At 57.1% G+C, this 14,313-nt stretch overlaps 5 protein-coding genes across 5 annotated transcripts; 2 read left to right on the top strand and 3 right to left on the bottom strand.

Annotated features, from left to right (window-relative positions):
• Nucleotides 1-2,718: 2,718 nt before the first annotated feature.
• J3D65DRAFT_610507 (60S ribosomal protein uL15) lies at nucleotides 2,719-3,670 on the bottom strand. The gene is made up of 4 exons (XM_066798814.1): nucleotides 3,597-3,670; nucleotides 3,282-3,406; nucleotides 3,173-3,228; nucleotides 2,719-3,119 (listed from the first exon to the last, which is right to left on the bottom strand). The coding sequence occupies exons 1-4, from the start codon at nucleotides 3,626-3,628 to the stop codon at nucleotides 2,883-2,885; spliced, it is 450 nt and encodes a 149-aa protein (XP_066659944.1). The 5' UTR covers nucleotides 3,629-3,670; the 3' UTR covers nucleotides 2,719-2,882.
• Nucleotides 3,671-3,824: 154 nt separating this feature from the next.
• J3D65DRAFT_610505 (uncharacterized protein) lies at nucleotides 3,825-4,764 on the bottom strand. Its single transcript, XM_066798813.1, has 2 exons — nucleotides 4,394-4,764; nucleotides 3,825-4,342 (listed from the first exon to the last, which is right to left on the bottom strand). The coding sequence occupies exons 1-2, from the start codon at nucleotides 4,739-4,741 to the stop codon at nucleotides 4,028-4,030; spliced, it is 663 nt and encodes a 220-aa protein (XP_066659943.1). The 5' UTR covers nucleotides 4,742-4,764; the 3' UTR covers nucleotides 3,825-4,027.
• Nucleotides 4,765-5,096: 332 nt separating this feature from the next.
• Nucleotides 5,097-7,143, top strand: J3D65DRAFT_683236 (kynureninase; the record flags this gene model as incomplete). Its single annotated transcript, XM_066803766.1, has 3 exons — nucleotides 5,097-5,105; nucleotides 5,352-5,897; nucleotides 5,957-7,143. The coding sequence occupies 3 exons, from the start codon at nucleotides 5,097-5,099 to the stop codon at nucleotides 6,902-6,904; spliced, it is 1,503 nt and encodes a 500-aa protein (XP_066659942.1). The 3' UTR covers nucleotides 6,905-7,143.
• Nucleotides 7,144-7,791: 648 nt separating this feature from the next.
• On the bottom strand, nucleotides 7,792-11,559 carry J3D65DRAFT_545707 (salt tolerance down-regulator-domain-containing protein; the record flags this gene model as incomplete). Its single annotated transcript, XM_066796782.1, has 3 exons — nucleotides 7,792-10,065; nucleotides 10,114-10,376; nucleotides 10,434-11,559. 3 exons carry the CDS (start codon nucleotides 11,557-11,559, stop codon nucleotides 7,792-7,794), a joined length of 3,663 nt encoding a protein of 1,220 aa, XP_066659941.1.
• Nucleotides 11,560-12,718: 1,159 nt separating this feature from the next.
• On the top strand, nucleotides 12,719-14,181 carry J3D65DRAFT_32963 (GTP-binding protein rho2 precursor). Its single transcript, XM_066795412.1, has 4 exons — nucleotides 12,719-12,979; nucleotides 13,436-13,514; nucleotides 13,565-13,570; nucleotides 13,628-14,181. Exons 1-4 carry the CDS (start codon nucleotides 12,939-12,941, stop codon nucleotides 14,108-14,110), a joined length of 609 nt encoding a protein of 202 aa, XP_066659940.1. The 5' UTR covers nucleotides 12,719-12,938; the 3' UTR covers nucleotides 14,111-14,181.
• Nucleotides 14,182-14,313: the final 132 nt, after the last annotated feature.

Raw genomic sequence — 14,313 nt, 5'->3', positions numbered from 1 at the left:
GAGCGGGTTCCCCAGATTCCCAAACTCCACGTGCCACCCTGCGACTCTTCCCACCCGGACAGGACCACCGCTGCTCCCCCGCATTCTAAACCACTCCCCCTGCTGCGCCCCCCATCAAGTCGGTCGCTGTTCACCTTGACGTCAAATCGGATACGTCCGCCATCTTCACGCAAGAACACGGCACTTGGGTCAACTGCCGAAGGACTCGTCTCGTTGCCCAACCTTCTCCGCAGCCCAATCATGGCACGCGTGACCGACACTCGTCGAAAGCTCCCAGTCCAAACGTTTCCTCCGACATCTAATCACGAAAAAATACAGTCATAGAAAGAAGGTCATTCGTACAGAGGTTGACGACAGGTTTGCGGGACCCAAAGATGGCGAAGAAGTAAGGCAATCGCAGGTGGATTTGCTCAAAGCAAGTCAAACTGCCGCCCAGGCCAAAGAAGGAGCCGCACCATCCCAGATTGAGTCTGCACACCACAAGATTCTGGTGGTGGCACAGCTCCTATCAAAGTGCCAAATGGCCACAGGATCTCCGGACCTTAAAGCCAAATTCGATTCCCGGACGTCGGTGCTCTTGAAAACGCTAATCAAGTGTCACAGGGCCAGGTACCAAGCCCAATTGATGCGCCTAACCAACCACGTCTACTTACAAACAGTCATGAGTGGGAACAAGAAAACAAGACACGCGGTTCTTTCGACCCGCGCGCGCCAGCAGTCTTGTCTCTGTAGCATGGGAGCGATGCATGTATGCTGCACCGCCGTTTATCTCCCCGGAAGAGACTTTGAACTGACTCCTGCAGCAAAGCTTGAGCCACACCATTAGCCAACCAGTCGGCGCGACACCATCATCGCCGACAGGCTTCCCCACAGAATTGTCTTGGGTGTGCGGGGGAGGCTCAGGAGCCTATTTGCTTGTCTGCCGGCCCTTTTGCTCGGTCGATTCTGGAAGCAGTGAAGCGTCCCGAAGGCGCCCGGACGCTACAGATGTGCAGCCGTGCATTGCGACACGTCGTGGAGACGGGAGATCGGCCGGTATAGCACGGGAGTCGCTTGCTCTTGCTCACTGCGTCTCTTCGGGTGGTGGACAATGCTACTCGCGATCGTCACTGCGAAGTGTCTCGAATTGCTGCCATTGCCATTGCAACTAACTCCAAGAGTAAACGTCTCGTGCATGTCAGCCACGCTGCCGCAGCTTTCAAATCGAAAGAACTGGCCAGAGCAAGAGATCGACTAAGCAAGAGGCCAGCAAACAGCAACTCAGCGTTCAGTGCCTTTGTTCCCTGCTCGACTCATTGAGATCCAGCAAACGCTGCAAAAAACGACCGCTTATGGCCGGTGTTCCACCCAACCAACGCGCCACGATCTGCCCGAGGTCCCAAAAAGAAACACAAGCTTCTCTACTTCCACAGAACCCGAAACATAGCGCCGGCCAGTAGCAATCACTTACAACAGAGAGTCCCGCTGACCACGATTCTTCCCCAACTGCTGCGATTCAAGCAACAAGACGGCGGATCCAAGAAGCCGGCTGGCAAGGTGGTGGTCGAGCCCCTGCTTTGAAGCCTCTGCTCGCGTGTCTTGAAGTGCCCGCTACGTCAGGGAATTGTACATAGCCCAAGTGTGCTTTCCAATCCTTGACGACACCGCGAGAATCATTGCCAATGCCCAAGTCTCGTTCAAGTCTTGTCTCTCAGCGCGCGCCTATCACGCGCCCCTCACAAGCAGTAGGCAGATGGCTGGACGCGTAGATACCGCGAGCTCATCGTAAAAGCACTCAAGGCAGACCACGGATCCAGCCAGGCACCACACCACCAACGCGCACAAGTGCCGATGGTCGACTGCCGAAGGATGGTGGTGGGAGGACGGGCAGGCACGAATACGGGAGGGCAGCCAGACGGTCCAGCCACCGACGGATAGAGTCGGTCGTGTGTCGCCGGTTTTGGTTGCCCGTCAGTGGCCCGCCGCCGCTGATGCAGGAACGCCACGCATGTGGTTGAAGTGCCGTGGTTGGTTCGTGAGATATTCGATGGAAAGAAGACACGACGGCACTTGTAGAGGCATGTCTCTCAGCGTGATTGTGCATAAACCAGCTGTCTAACTGTCTCGACAGCGATTTGTTTGCATGTTCGCTTGAAGCAGCGCTGCCTGTGAATGAGCCGGGTGACCCGTGGGACGAGGTCCTTCCATTTCATCGAGTTGATACTGTGTTGACGAGAAGACCGACGCCGTCGGAGCGACGGTGATGGAAGACTTTGGGACTCAGAGAAGCAAAAGGGTCAGAAGAAGGCGGGCGAAAGCCTCGTGACATACAGTTGACGAAGGACGAGAACAGTGCCTGATCACAGAGTAGTGAGATTGGTTGGGTGCCAAGGTATGGTTTTTGCTCAATCGATTTTACATTTCTTTTCATGCTTAAACTGCTCTTTCTCTTAAAGCCTTGCCTACGCTTCACGTGAAACAGAACGAGGCTGACAGGAATATCATCATGGTTCCTGCATGGCTTCGCTCATCGCCTACAAGTAGTAGTCACATAATTCAATCACAGTCACAGGCAAGGTATGAAAAGCCTCACGTGCACGTTAAAGGCATGTCTTACCTTGAGGGCGCCGTCATTTGGGCACAAGCGCCGCAACAAAAGGGTTGCAAAATGCAATCCCCCGTCTCATCAACGAAGCCGAATGATGGGAAGTTGAAATGGTTTGTTCGGGAATGATTCATTGTCTATCTGAATGCATTCCCCAGCCACCACGCTGCAAGAGCCGCCGCAGCAGTTACGCGATGCGAGCAAGCCCTACACATGCCTGACCCTTCCTGCTTGTCCCTTTTTGTGTGGTATCCTATCCGTCCATTTTTCGTGTTGTTGTCGTGAGAGGGAAAGAGATTTAAGCGACGAGCTGGATGACGCCACCGGCCTCCTTGATCTTGCGCTCGGCCTCAGCGGAGACGTAGCGGGCGCGGACGACGATGGGGACCTGGGGGATGCGGCCCTTGCCGAGGACCTTGGAGTAGCCGAGGGGGAGGAGGTCGAGGACGGGGGCCTTCTCGGTGCTCTTGGCCTTGAGGTACTCGTCGCGCTTCTCGGCGGGGATGAGGGACCACAGCTTGTCGAGGTTGATCACCTGCGGCGTGTTAGATGAGGCGCATGGTCGGTGATGTTTTGGAGTAGACTTACGGGCTTCCAGAAGTGGTTCTGCTGCTTGTGGAAGTAGCGCATACCGACCTTACCGACTGTGTGGGGCGTTAGCTTTTTGAAGTCGAAGCGTTCAAGCTGGTGGACTTACAGTAACCAGGGTGGTACTTGTCGACGTTGGTCCTGTGGTGGTGCTGACCACCGGCCATACCGCGACCACCTGGATGCTTGCGGTGCTTGCCGATACGACCATGACCGGCCGAGACGTGGCCGCGACTGAAGAGGATGTATTAGCAGTATTCCGAGGTGATGTTTGGGCCATTCGCGCTGCGCTGGTTGCGCCGCAAGTCTTTTGGTGTCCTTGGAGAATTTCGAGTGGATCATTTTCTCCTGGCGGTGAAGGTCCTCAAGACATTGCGTCGATCCAGGTGCAGTCGAGGTCGCCGAGAGCAATCGGAAAGCTTACAGCTTGCGGGTCTTGGTAGCGCGAGTAGGCATGATGGATGTGGCCGGAGGGGTGAGGGTCGGCTGGTATCTTGTCGTCGCTGCAGAAGAGAGGACTTGGTGGACTGAATGTGGTTTTCGTTTGTGGATCGGCCCGTCATTATTCCGTCAGCGTGACTAAGCAAGGATGATGCCTCAGGAGCCAAGCCAGAACATTATACACGCGACACTTCATTCGTCGGATTTGTTCCCCATCTGTTGCGTCACCAAGGGTTTCTGGACCGTGTTTTGCAGTCTCTTCAATTGACTTGCTATGGCTATTGGCAAATTTGCGCTCCATCACGTTGTCTGAGGGAAGATACAGGTTCTTTGACCAATCTGGTCGCATAGATTACAAATTCAGCACAGAAGTCTTGCGCCGCCTTATGCTGTACAATGACTCTTGGGGTATTTCTACATTTTGATATCAAAGCTCGTCCCGCATCCACAGCTGCTGCTGGCTGCCGGATTGTCCACAATCTTGAACTGGCTCCCAATCAGCTCCATCGTGTAATCCACCTTGCTGCCCTTTAGTATTTCCAGGCTGGACTCGTCCAGCACAACCCGAGCGCCGTGATCGCCCTCAAATATCGTGTCTTCTTCTTGCGATACTTGGGACATGTCTGTGACAGACATGAGGTATTGAAAACCGTGGCAGCCACCCGATTCGACCGTGATGCGGAGGAGGAGATCGGGATTCTTGTCATTTTCCATGATTTGCTTTAGTCTCTGCATATGTGTTAGCGTGGGTTCCGAGATGGTGTTGTTGGAGGTTCGTACATGGGCCGCGCGGGGTGTGATTTCTAATATCATCTCGTTGCCATCTTCATCCTGGCGAGGATTGAGGATTGCCGCACGCCGCGACAGTGATGACGAGAATGGTCGAGTTATGGAGGAGCGGCGCAGGATGCGCGATCTCACCGACTGTCGTAGTGAAATGCGACGACTGAGGGCGTCATCGCGTGGTGAGGCGTGGAGCGGGGATACTCTGGAGGTGGCGGATCTCGACAGCGATGCGAAGGCGCGGCGGGCTTCAGCGGCGGTGGTGCATGTGGCTCGCGGACGGGTGGGCGCAGCGGCGTGGATCGAGCGAAGGCAGGAATGACATATTGATCGTGTCAAGGCCATGTTGCGAAAGCCGGGGATTTGAGGTTGCGATAGGATAACGGACTCCAGAGACCGGAGAGGCGGAAGAGCCCCGGCATGGATGCGTCACAGGGCTATTGGCGGGTTAGCGAAGGAAGCCTGAGTAACCATTTCCTGGAAGAGCTCAACTCACCCTCGATTGCAGCGCCCGGTGCAGCACCCGCCTGCAGGTGCGCTAGCCGCTATACCGTCACTATCCGCCGCTCATTCCCGCCCAGACTTCGTGCCTTTGGTTCTTTGGCGCTGCCTCGCGATTCGGACTGGGTATGCATCAAAGGCCGTGAGCGAAGGACGTAGAGGCAAGGATCAATGGAAACTATCATGGTTTGCGTGTGCAATGGAATCTGTATTCGTTGGAGGAACAAGAATAGTCGAGCCATCAAGACCCTGTCAAAAAACGACGGTCCCATACTTTACATTTATCTATAGACCCTTATTTCAGTTCCGGAATGGTGATAGGATCAGCCCGCTAGCGACGCGGGCTGCGATGCCGCTCGCGTTCCCCCGCGCAAGCTAAGAAGATAACTGCCGCCGCGCAACATAAAGTGCTCGATCTCCCATAAGCACAAACTGTTTCTACTCTCACCACCAGACACTGACAAGCAAAATGGCGTCGTTTACCCTTCCTCCCTTTAGCAAAGGCCCCGAATCTTACAGCCAAGAATATGCTACCTCACTCGACGCTCAGGACCCGCTTCGCGATATCCGCAAAGAGTTCATCATTCCCACCATCGACGACACCCATACCAAGCGCATTGCCGACAGCAGCACCGTCCAGGCTTTGAGCGGACAGGTCAAGAGCCGCTCGGGTGAAGAATGCACCTATCTGTGCGGTAACTCGCTCGGACTGCAGCCTCGACGGACTCGGGATTACGTGCAGAGGTACCTCAACACCTGGGCCATCAAGGGCGTCAATGGCCACTGGCAGAACCTGGAAGATGGCGACTACCGCCCGTGGGTCGACATGGAGGAGGACCTGAAGCCGCAAATGGCCAAGATTGTGGGCGCGCAGACGGGCGAAGTCGCCGTCATGGAGACGCTGACGGCAAACCTGCACCTGCTCATGGCAAGTTTCTACCGGCCGACCAAGGAGCGCTACAAGATCATCATCGAGGGCAAGGCCTTCCCCAGCGATCACGTAAGGCAGACCTCAAATTCCCCTCTTCTTGTTCCCGCTGACAGCATTGTCGCTGGTAGTACGCCGTCCAATCGCAACTGCACCTGCACCACCTCCACCACTCGGAGGCCCTCGTCGAACTGAGCCCCCCCGAAGCAAACAGCTCCCTCCTCCCCACCTCGTACATTCTCTCAGTCATCGACGCCCACGCCGACAGCACGGCTCTGCTGCTGCTCCCGGGTATCCAGTACTACTCGGGCCAATTCTTCGACATCCGCACCATCACGGCCTACGCGCAGGAGCGCGGCATTACCGTCGGTTGGGATCTCGCCCACGCCGTGGGCAACGTCCCTCTGGAGCTGCACGACTGGAATGTCGACTTCGCCGCGTGGTGCAACTACAAGTACATGAACGGCGGCCCAGGCGTCATCGGTGGTCTGTTTGTGCACGAGCGCCACGGCAAGGTGGCCGAGCCCACCGAGGGCAGCAGCGAGGTCAGCGAGGAGGCGCTGGGCTTCCGGCCACGCCTGAGCGGCTGGTGGGGCAGTGAGAAGAGCGTGCGCTTCCGCATGGGCAGCCAGTTCACTCCGCTGCCTGGCGCGGCCGGCTTCCGCCTGAGCAACCAGAGCGTCCTCGACTGCACGGCGGTGCTGGCGTCGTTGTCCGTGTACGGGCAGACGACGATGCAGGACCTGAGGACCAAGTCGCTGCACCTGACGGCCTACCTGGAGCACCTCCTCTTCAGCGACGCGCCGGGCGAGAAGAGCTCGGACCGCCCCTACTCGCTCATCACGCCCTCGAACCCGGAGGAGAGAGGCGCTCAGCTGAGCCTGCTGCTCAAGCCGGGCATGTTGGACTTTGTCCAGGCCGAGTTGGAGGCGCACGGCGTCATCATCGACGAGAGGCGGCCGGACGTTATCAGGGTCGCGCCGGCGCCTCTGTACAACAACTACACTGACGCATGGAGATTCACCAAGGTGTTCAAGGAGGCGTGTAAAAAGGCACTTGAGGCAAAGAATGGGCATTAAGGAATAGAAATGGCATTAGGCATGTGGGAGGCAGGCGTTATTCGTAAACTCGCTCAAGTATCAGCAGCCACCAAGGCGTTCAAAACGTAAAAATTCCATGCAATCGCTTTCAAAAGAGAGAATGGCATTCGCGTGGCGAGGCTTGGTGATGAAGTTGTGGCACACAAGTGCAGTTCTCGCGAGTTGGACCTTGAGCTTGAATCGTCGCGCTCTGGCTTGGGGTAGGTTTTATGCTTCCAGGTCAATTGTCTGTGGAAGCGTAGATACTCCCCCTCCACTATTTCTTCTGCGGAAAGAGCTGTTGTCGGTACGTGACTAACAAAGAGCAGACTCATGAGCACCAAGGACAAGGACTTTCATTTCTAAGAATCCTCGTGCCTTCTGGACAACGGACGACTGAAGGGCCGGAACGAAGCACCGCGGCCCTCAACAGCTCTCACCAACTGAGAGGCGAGCAACCGGGGCATGGCAGAAACAACAAGATGCGAAAACGGAATGAGTTGAGATGGCCTCGAGCAGGAGATCAAAGCCATAGACGCCTTTGCTGCAGCCGGGGCTGCGAGGAACAGAGACCCAGAACACCCACCCGGCTGAAGCACATATTACTGGTATGCTGTCATCATGATGATCATGAGAAGAGGAGGTACGGGGGATACGCCAGTAATGGACACAAGAGAGATAGAGATGCAAAGAATGAGTTCCTAGCTGCTTGCCAACATGGCCAGAGGCGTTCTCGCCATGCTAGCCCCACGTGAGATAACGATGATCATGACGCTACCACACTGGAGGGAAGGCAAGGGTTTCGGTCTCGATGCTTGTCATCCCGACCACGCTCTTTGACCCGCCAACAGTGAAAGGACAAAGAGGCATGGCAACCGACAATAGTGTTAGAATCCAGGCGACGAGATGCCTCCAAGCGAGCCCGGGAATGAAGGACCGCGCGAGATGCTGCCAGCAAGTGTCGAGTGGCTGGGTACCGGGCTCCCAATCTCACCAAGACCTCCGAGAGAGCGGCCTGAGCCGCGCGCGTCGCCATTGCTGTTTTCGTCGGGCTCGAATTTGACCAGCGCGCTTGCGCCGTCGGCCGCGTCCTTTCTGAACAAAAAGCCGCCGCCATTGTGCGCGTCTCCCTCAGTCTCGCAGATGTCGTGGACTTCGTGCTCCATCACCGGCGGTTCACCCATACGGAAGGTGTCGATCGTGCGAATGATGGTAGCGACGTCATAGAACCCGTCAGAGCTACCACTCGTTTGCGTGAGCTGCTGGCAAGCTCTACACACCATTAGCCGTACCATTCCCGGGCGCGAGAGACTGGGGCGATGGGGAGCTCCTCCAAGGGGTCCTCCCATGCTGCTAAAGCTGCTCGGCCATCCGCCCCCGGCAGTGGGTGACGAACCCCACGTGTTGCCCCCAAAGCCAGTTTGACCAAACGGATTTGGCATTGTGGGAGTTCCCCATGGTGTACCTCCACTGGACATGGCAAATGGATCGATCCGAGGCTGTTCCGTAAAGAGCGGTGTTGCCCCGAAGCCCATCCTGCTGTTGGTCCTGCCTGTTGGGACGAGACTGCTCCTGCGCGCTTCAGCCAAAGTCGTCGCTATAGGCTCATCGCTATCATCCAGCAAAGCACTGCTACCCAGGTGATTGCTAAGGTCATCGATGTCAGCGTGAGTGGTCCTCTTGTGCTCCTGACCGAGCTCATGAGGCTTCACGCTAGATGGACGCTGAATAGGGGCGGGTCTCGATATCGGATGTGTCTGTGATAATCCAGCGGGAGAGTCAAATCCGGCAAGACTGCTCTTTTCAAACGAACCAGCAGATGCTTGACGCGAGTGCGAGTGCGAGGGCATCACCCCTACAGGAGCCCCGAAAGACGATGTCTGGTTTACTGAGCTGAGACCTGGCAAGGGTTGGCCAAAACCTGGTGGCGCACCAATGGGATAACCACGGCCAACCGGAACCCCTGACATGGTCATGCCTGGAGGTGGTGCCGGCAACCCGTTCGGGGCGGGAAATCCATGGTAAGGCGAATTCATGGGTGGAGGAAACACTTGCCCACGCGGTTGATTAAATGCTTGAATTTGAGAAGGCGCTGCACCCAGGCCGGCGAAACCACCAAAGCCTGCCGGGCCATGCATTCCAGGAGGGCCTAGCGGGTTCAGCGGCGAGGAAGGCTGCCCGTGGTGTACGCTTGCCTGTGCTGATGACATTGGTGGCTTCTGCAGTATAGTCTTTGGAGCTGCAGCACCGGACAATGTCGGAGACGAAGGCTTGTTTGAGCCTGGATGGACATGTGGTGTTTTGGGCGATGATCCATGCGAGCCTTGCTCTGAGGTTTGGCGCGGCTTCACGGGAGTCGGGGCCTTGGGAATGTTCGGAGTGGCGACTTGGACGTGTGGAGAAGGAAAACCAGTCGAAGATTGCTTTGAAACGAGGCCTGGCGGCAAGGCTGGTGTGGGTTGAGCTTGGCGGTTGTTGGTCGCGAACTGTTGGGCAGCCTTGGCCGCCTCCTCGTCCTTCCTCTGACGCTCTTTTGCCTCTCTCTCCGACTTGATTCTGGCCTCCTGTTCCCGGCGCTGCTGTTCAGCATGTGCCTTTTGCTCTCGTGCTTCTCGTTCTCGCGCCTCTTTTTCCTCGCGCTCCTTTCGCTTTGCATCTTCCCTTGCCTTCTTCTCCGCAGCCTTTTGCTCCTGGGCTTTGCGTTCTGCCTCTTGCTGGCGCTCTCGTTCCTGTTGTAGCCTCCGCTGTTTTTCGGCTTCCTTGCGCTTCCTCTCCTCCTCCTGGGCCTTGCGCTCTGCCTCTTTCTTCTTCTTCTGTTCCTCTCTCTTTCTCCGCAATTCCTCCTGCTTCTTCGCTTCCGCAGCCTTGGCAGCTTCCTCCTCAGCTCGCTTCTCTGCATCCTTGCGAGCCTTTTCCTCGGCTTGTTTCTGCTTTTGTAGAGCCCTCTTCTCCTTCTTCTTTTGCGCTTCCTTGGTCTTCTTGGCTTCCCGCTCGGCATCTCTGCGCGTTTCTTCTTCGAGTTCCTCGATGAGCTTTTGTTGACGTTCATTGGCCACCTTTTCACGATATGCCGAGAGGACGCGCTGTTCGAACATTCGGGCAGCAAATATTTGAAACATTCGTCGACCTTCACGCATCCGTTGCTGCTCAGTCATGGAGTCCTGGCGCTTGTTAGAAAATGCCAGGTGACGCTCGTGTGGAACTCAAACCAGCTCATCGTCCTCCTCGTCATAGTCATCCTCCTGACTGTCGTAGTCATCGTCCTCCTCGTCGTAGTCGTCTTCCTCTTGCTGGTTTCCATGATGATGGCCGGAGTGCGGGTGTTGCATTGCGTTTGTGTAGGCATAGCTGCCAGCATGCTCCACCACTTGGTCCTCTCGTTGCATCCGACGAGCGGCTAGCTGCTCCATCATCTCGATGAACTTTTTGCCATCGTTTTTGAGGAGGTCGTCGGCGACGGTGAGAATACCACCTAATATGCAGTATAAGCGCCAGCTGTTCCCTTTACAGTCGTAGTCGTCCGACAGACCTTGCACAGTTAGGCTGTTCCCAAAATGGAAAAAGTCCGCAGCCGCACCTCGCGGGGGCAGCTCCTCCGGTTCTTCTTCGTCGCTATACTCGTCATCGTCTTCACTCTCGCTGTAGTCTTCGTCGTCGAGGTCGTCCTCGTCCTCCTCTTCGTCTCCAAGCTCCTCGACGCGGTTGGCAGCATCGTAAGGTTCAGGCAGTCCGCGGTCGGGAGGCAAGCGGTGACTATGCGCATGGCTTTCGGGCCTCCCTTTTGTTAGCATGGTATCGCCGCTGTCGGGTATATGTTGCTGGTCGCCATACAGCTCCAGCTCCTCGTAGTACGCATCATAAAGAACTTCCAACTCTTCCTCAATGGCTGTCCTTTTACGCCCGCAGACTGTGCAGCTGCACGCGTGTTTTTGCTGCTCCTTCATCTTGCGCAACACGGCCTCTTTTTCAATTTTCACAAGAGACTTGCGCTCTTCCTCGCTAAGAGAGAGCCAAAACTCGCGAATTCTTTCCCGCTCCTCCTGTGACGAAGTGTTCCATATGCGGTCCTTGGAGTTGGCGCTACGGTGGACGGTTCGGAGAGCTGCAGTCGCAAGCGATGGGGCTGGCGGCGGCGGATGCAAATTGGGGCCGGAATGCGGAAGCACTCCTGACGAACTTCCGCTCGGAACCTCGTGCTCGTCATGTAGCCGTCCCCGCTTCTTCTTCTTGGGCTTCTTCTTGGATTTGCGTACCGCTAGATTGTCCGGCTCGTCGCCGTTTGCAGATGCCACGGCGGGGTCGTAGTGCTGGCCATACGTCTGAGTCGCCTCGTCATCCGTGTAGTACTCGTCGCCGTCAGCGGGATCGAATTGGTCGGGATCGTCGTAGTCGCCTTCGTAGTCGAGTGCCTGGTCGTGGTCGTGGGTAGCGGCGCCGTTTGGAGCCACGGGCCGGGGGGTATATGGAGAGCCTTTGGGTATCCAAGCGCCCTTGAGGTTCGGGTTGGGATGCTGCTCAGCGGCCTGCTTCGCAGCCTGCTTCGCCCGCCGCTTTGCCTTTTTGCGGTTCACGCTCGGATTGCCCGGTGGAGGGTTGGCGGTCAGGACGCCGTTGCTGGGCGCTGGCGCGCCGACGTGCGCTCTGCCGTTTGCCATGGTGTCGAGCGAGGCGGGGAGGATCGGGGGCGCTGGGACGTGGACAAGAGGTAGGAGTCAGAAGGAAGGAGCAGAGACGGTTGTGTCCAAGGGCAAGCGAGTGTCTCGGGGAGAGATGGGAGCGGCGGCGTCGAGAGGAGGCGTGAGAAGGCCACGGATGGAATGCCCACCACGTACGTCGGTTGGGAGCAGGGCGTGACGGGCAAGGCGCAGCTGGGGGATCAGCACGCAGAGGAGACGATTGCCGTGACGCTGCTCGGGAGGGCTTGGTGGGGCGCGTCAGGTCGGGCGGGCGGGCGAGCGAGAGGTTGGGTGATTGAAACGGCTCTCAAAGAAGCAACAGAGTCGTCATGCTGTCGTCCGGGTCGGCGTGCTGTGGTCACGTGACGGGCTTGGCAAAGGCGCCGATGTCTATCAAATTAGGGCAAGGCAGGGTACGGTAGGGTTTGGAGGTGTAGGGTAGGGTACCTAGGGCACCGGGGCGGCCTTTGGCTCTGGCTTTGAGAGAGGTGCGGTGGTTGCATGTACCTTGGTTGGGTTGGGCTGCGGGACTCGGGATGCAGTGCCGCTCCAACTCATCTTCACCACCGCACGATACCTCCAACCCACCGCACCTCGCTGCGCCCGTCTGCTCACGTCGTCGTTCCTGTGCTTCCGTTCACTGCCTCGCCCCGGTGTCCCGCCTGTCCTGTGCTTTCGAACCCGGCCGACACAGCTCAAGGAAGCTGCTCCTGGACCTCGACCTGAACCTGAACCTGAACCTGAACTTGAACCTGACCGCGGCCACCAGTTATTGCGTCGCTGGCCAAGCCCTCCCGTCTGCATTTCCTGCTGTTCCTCCCACTACCTACCTCGTATCACTTGGACAAATACACGACACCCTCCTCCTCTCTCCTTGCAGCGCCCGTCATCTGCAGAACCCGCTCGACGCTCTATAACATCCGCGGCCCCCCGATCCGTTTCCCGTCCATTCCTCAATCTTCCCCGCGCATCGCGTCGCCTCGACGCCGTCGCTCCGTACACCTTGGTGGTGAAGGTCCTCGCGAGCCCTCAGCGCCGTTCGCCCGCTTTCCACGCCCTCGTAGCACCCACGACGACCGCCTGGTCCGACCGGCCAAGGGCCCGCTCTCCTTCATTCCCACTCTCCGTCTCCGGCTCGTACATCGCGCCGTTGTCGACCAACACCCGCGGCTCCAGCGGCACCCAAGGTACCCCACCGGGTACGCTGTTTGCCCACTCCGCCGACGACCGTTACCACCCTCCTACGCCGCGCGCTACCGAGCCCATCCAGAGCCGTTTTCCACGAGGCCGTTGCCGCGAGTCGACCCACGCCTAGGACACCGCCAACGCTCTAAACACCAACGGTACCCTCGGCCGGCATGGCTCAACAAAATGGTCAAGAAGCTCAGGTTATGCGAAGGTAGGTGGATTGCTTTTCCCAAGACATTCTGCTTGGCCACAACGTCGTCGCGCTCGCACGAGGGCTGCAAGACTCGGCACGCCTCGAGGCCTTTTGCTAATACGCGCCATCTTACCCCATCATTCTACTCGTCTGTTTTTCCAAGTCAGCCCCTTTTCAAGCGCAGCTACATTTTCATGCCGTTGGTGTGGACAGCTGCGCCCCATAGCTTCTCACAGTCTAAAACGAAGCGAGGGCGATAGCGTGCATTGGCGTCCGCAACCCGAAAGCCTTAGGCAACCAAAAATAGGCTGCGTTTCCCTGGATTTTTGGTCGCATTGTATATGCTAGCCACTGGCTACAGCTGCGCAGCCGCCGCGACACGTCACTCCGTTTCTCTTGTTTCGTTACCCACTCTTTCAATTCCTTGAATGTTGATCGCTTGTTTGGTGTAACATGCTAACCGCCCTGCATTAGAAAACTAGTCATCATCGGAGATGGCGCGTGCGGCAAGACCAGTCTGCTCAGCGTCTTCACATTAGGTTATTTTCCTACTGTAAGTTGAGCCTTGACCTCTGATGGCTACGGGTGCTAACAACGTCTCAGCGATATGTAAGTTGAGCTAGGCTCTCACCGACCGCCAAGGTCCTGGAATTGACGCATCGATAGGTCCCTACAGTGTTTGAAAACTACGTGACCGATTGCCGCGTAGATGGGAAGTCGGTGCAGCTTGCGCTTTGGGACACGGCAGGACAAGAGGACTATGAACGTCTTCGTCCATTGGCCTACTCCAAGGCCCACGTGATCCTCATTGGCTTTTCCGTGGATTCCCCCGACTCACTTGAGAATGTCAAGCACAAGTGGGCCGAAGAAGCTCGAGAACGGTGCCCAGGCGTCCCAATCATCCTGGTTGGTCTGAAAAAGGACTTGAGGGATGACCCTCTGGCCCAGGAAGAGATGAGAAAGAAGAGTCTGAAATTCACGACGCCAAAGGCCGGAAGCGACATGAAGGAAGAAATCGGCGCCCGGAAGTACCTCGAGTGCTCATCTCTGACAGGCGACGGCGTCGACGACGTTTTCGAGGCAGCGACCCGGGCTGCGCTGCTGTCTGTGGACAAGGCTGAGAGCAGCGGGTGCTGCGTGATTCTGTGACCTCGCAGTTGCGCCGACCCGTCTTCTTCGACTATGCATGGCCGGTGTTTGGGGTTTGTATCATTACGGCGTTTTCGTGCAGCGCGTACATGGGTTTCGTTCCTTTGTCCGGTCCTTTTCGACTTCTGGGTCCATCACCCCTTCAAAATGCCTTTCTTGTTTGCAGCAAGCAATGCAGCGACGGGTAATGACGGATGATATCG

Source organism: Phyllosticta citribraziliensis (genome assembly GCF_038025025.1).
Source record: "Phyllosticta citribraziliensis strain CPC 17464 chromosome Unknown J3D65scaffold_1, whole genome shotgun sequence".
Classification (NCBI taxonomy): Eukaryota; Fungi; Ascomycota; class Dothideomycetes; order Botryosphaeriales; family Phyllostictaceae; genus Phyllosticta; species Phyllosticta citribraziliensis.
Note: the sequence above shows the minus strand (reverse complement) of the source record. Positions and strands in the feature narration are given on the sequence as shown.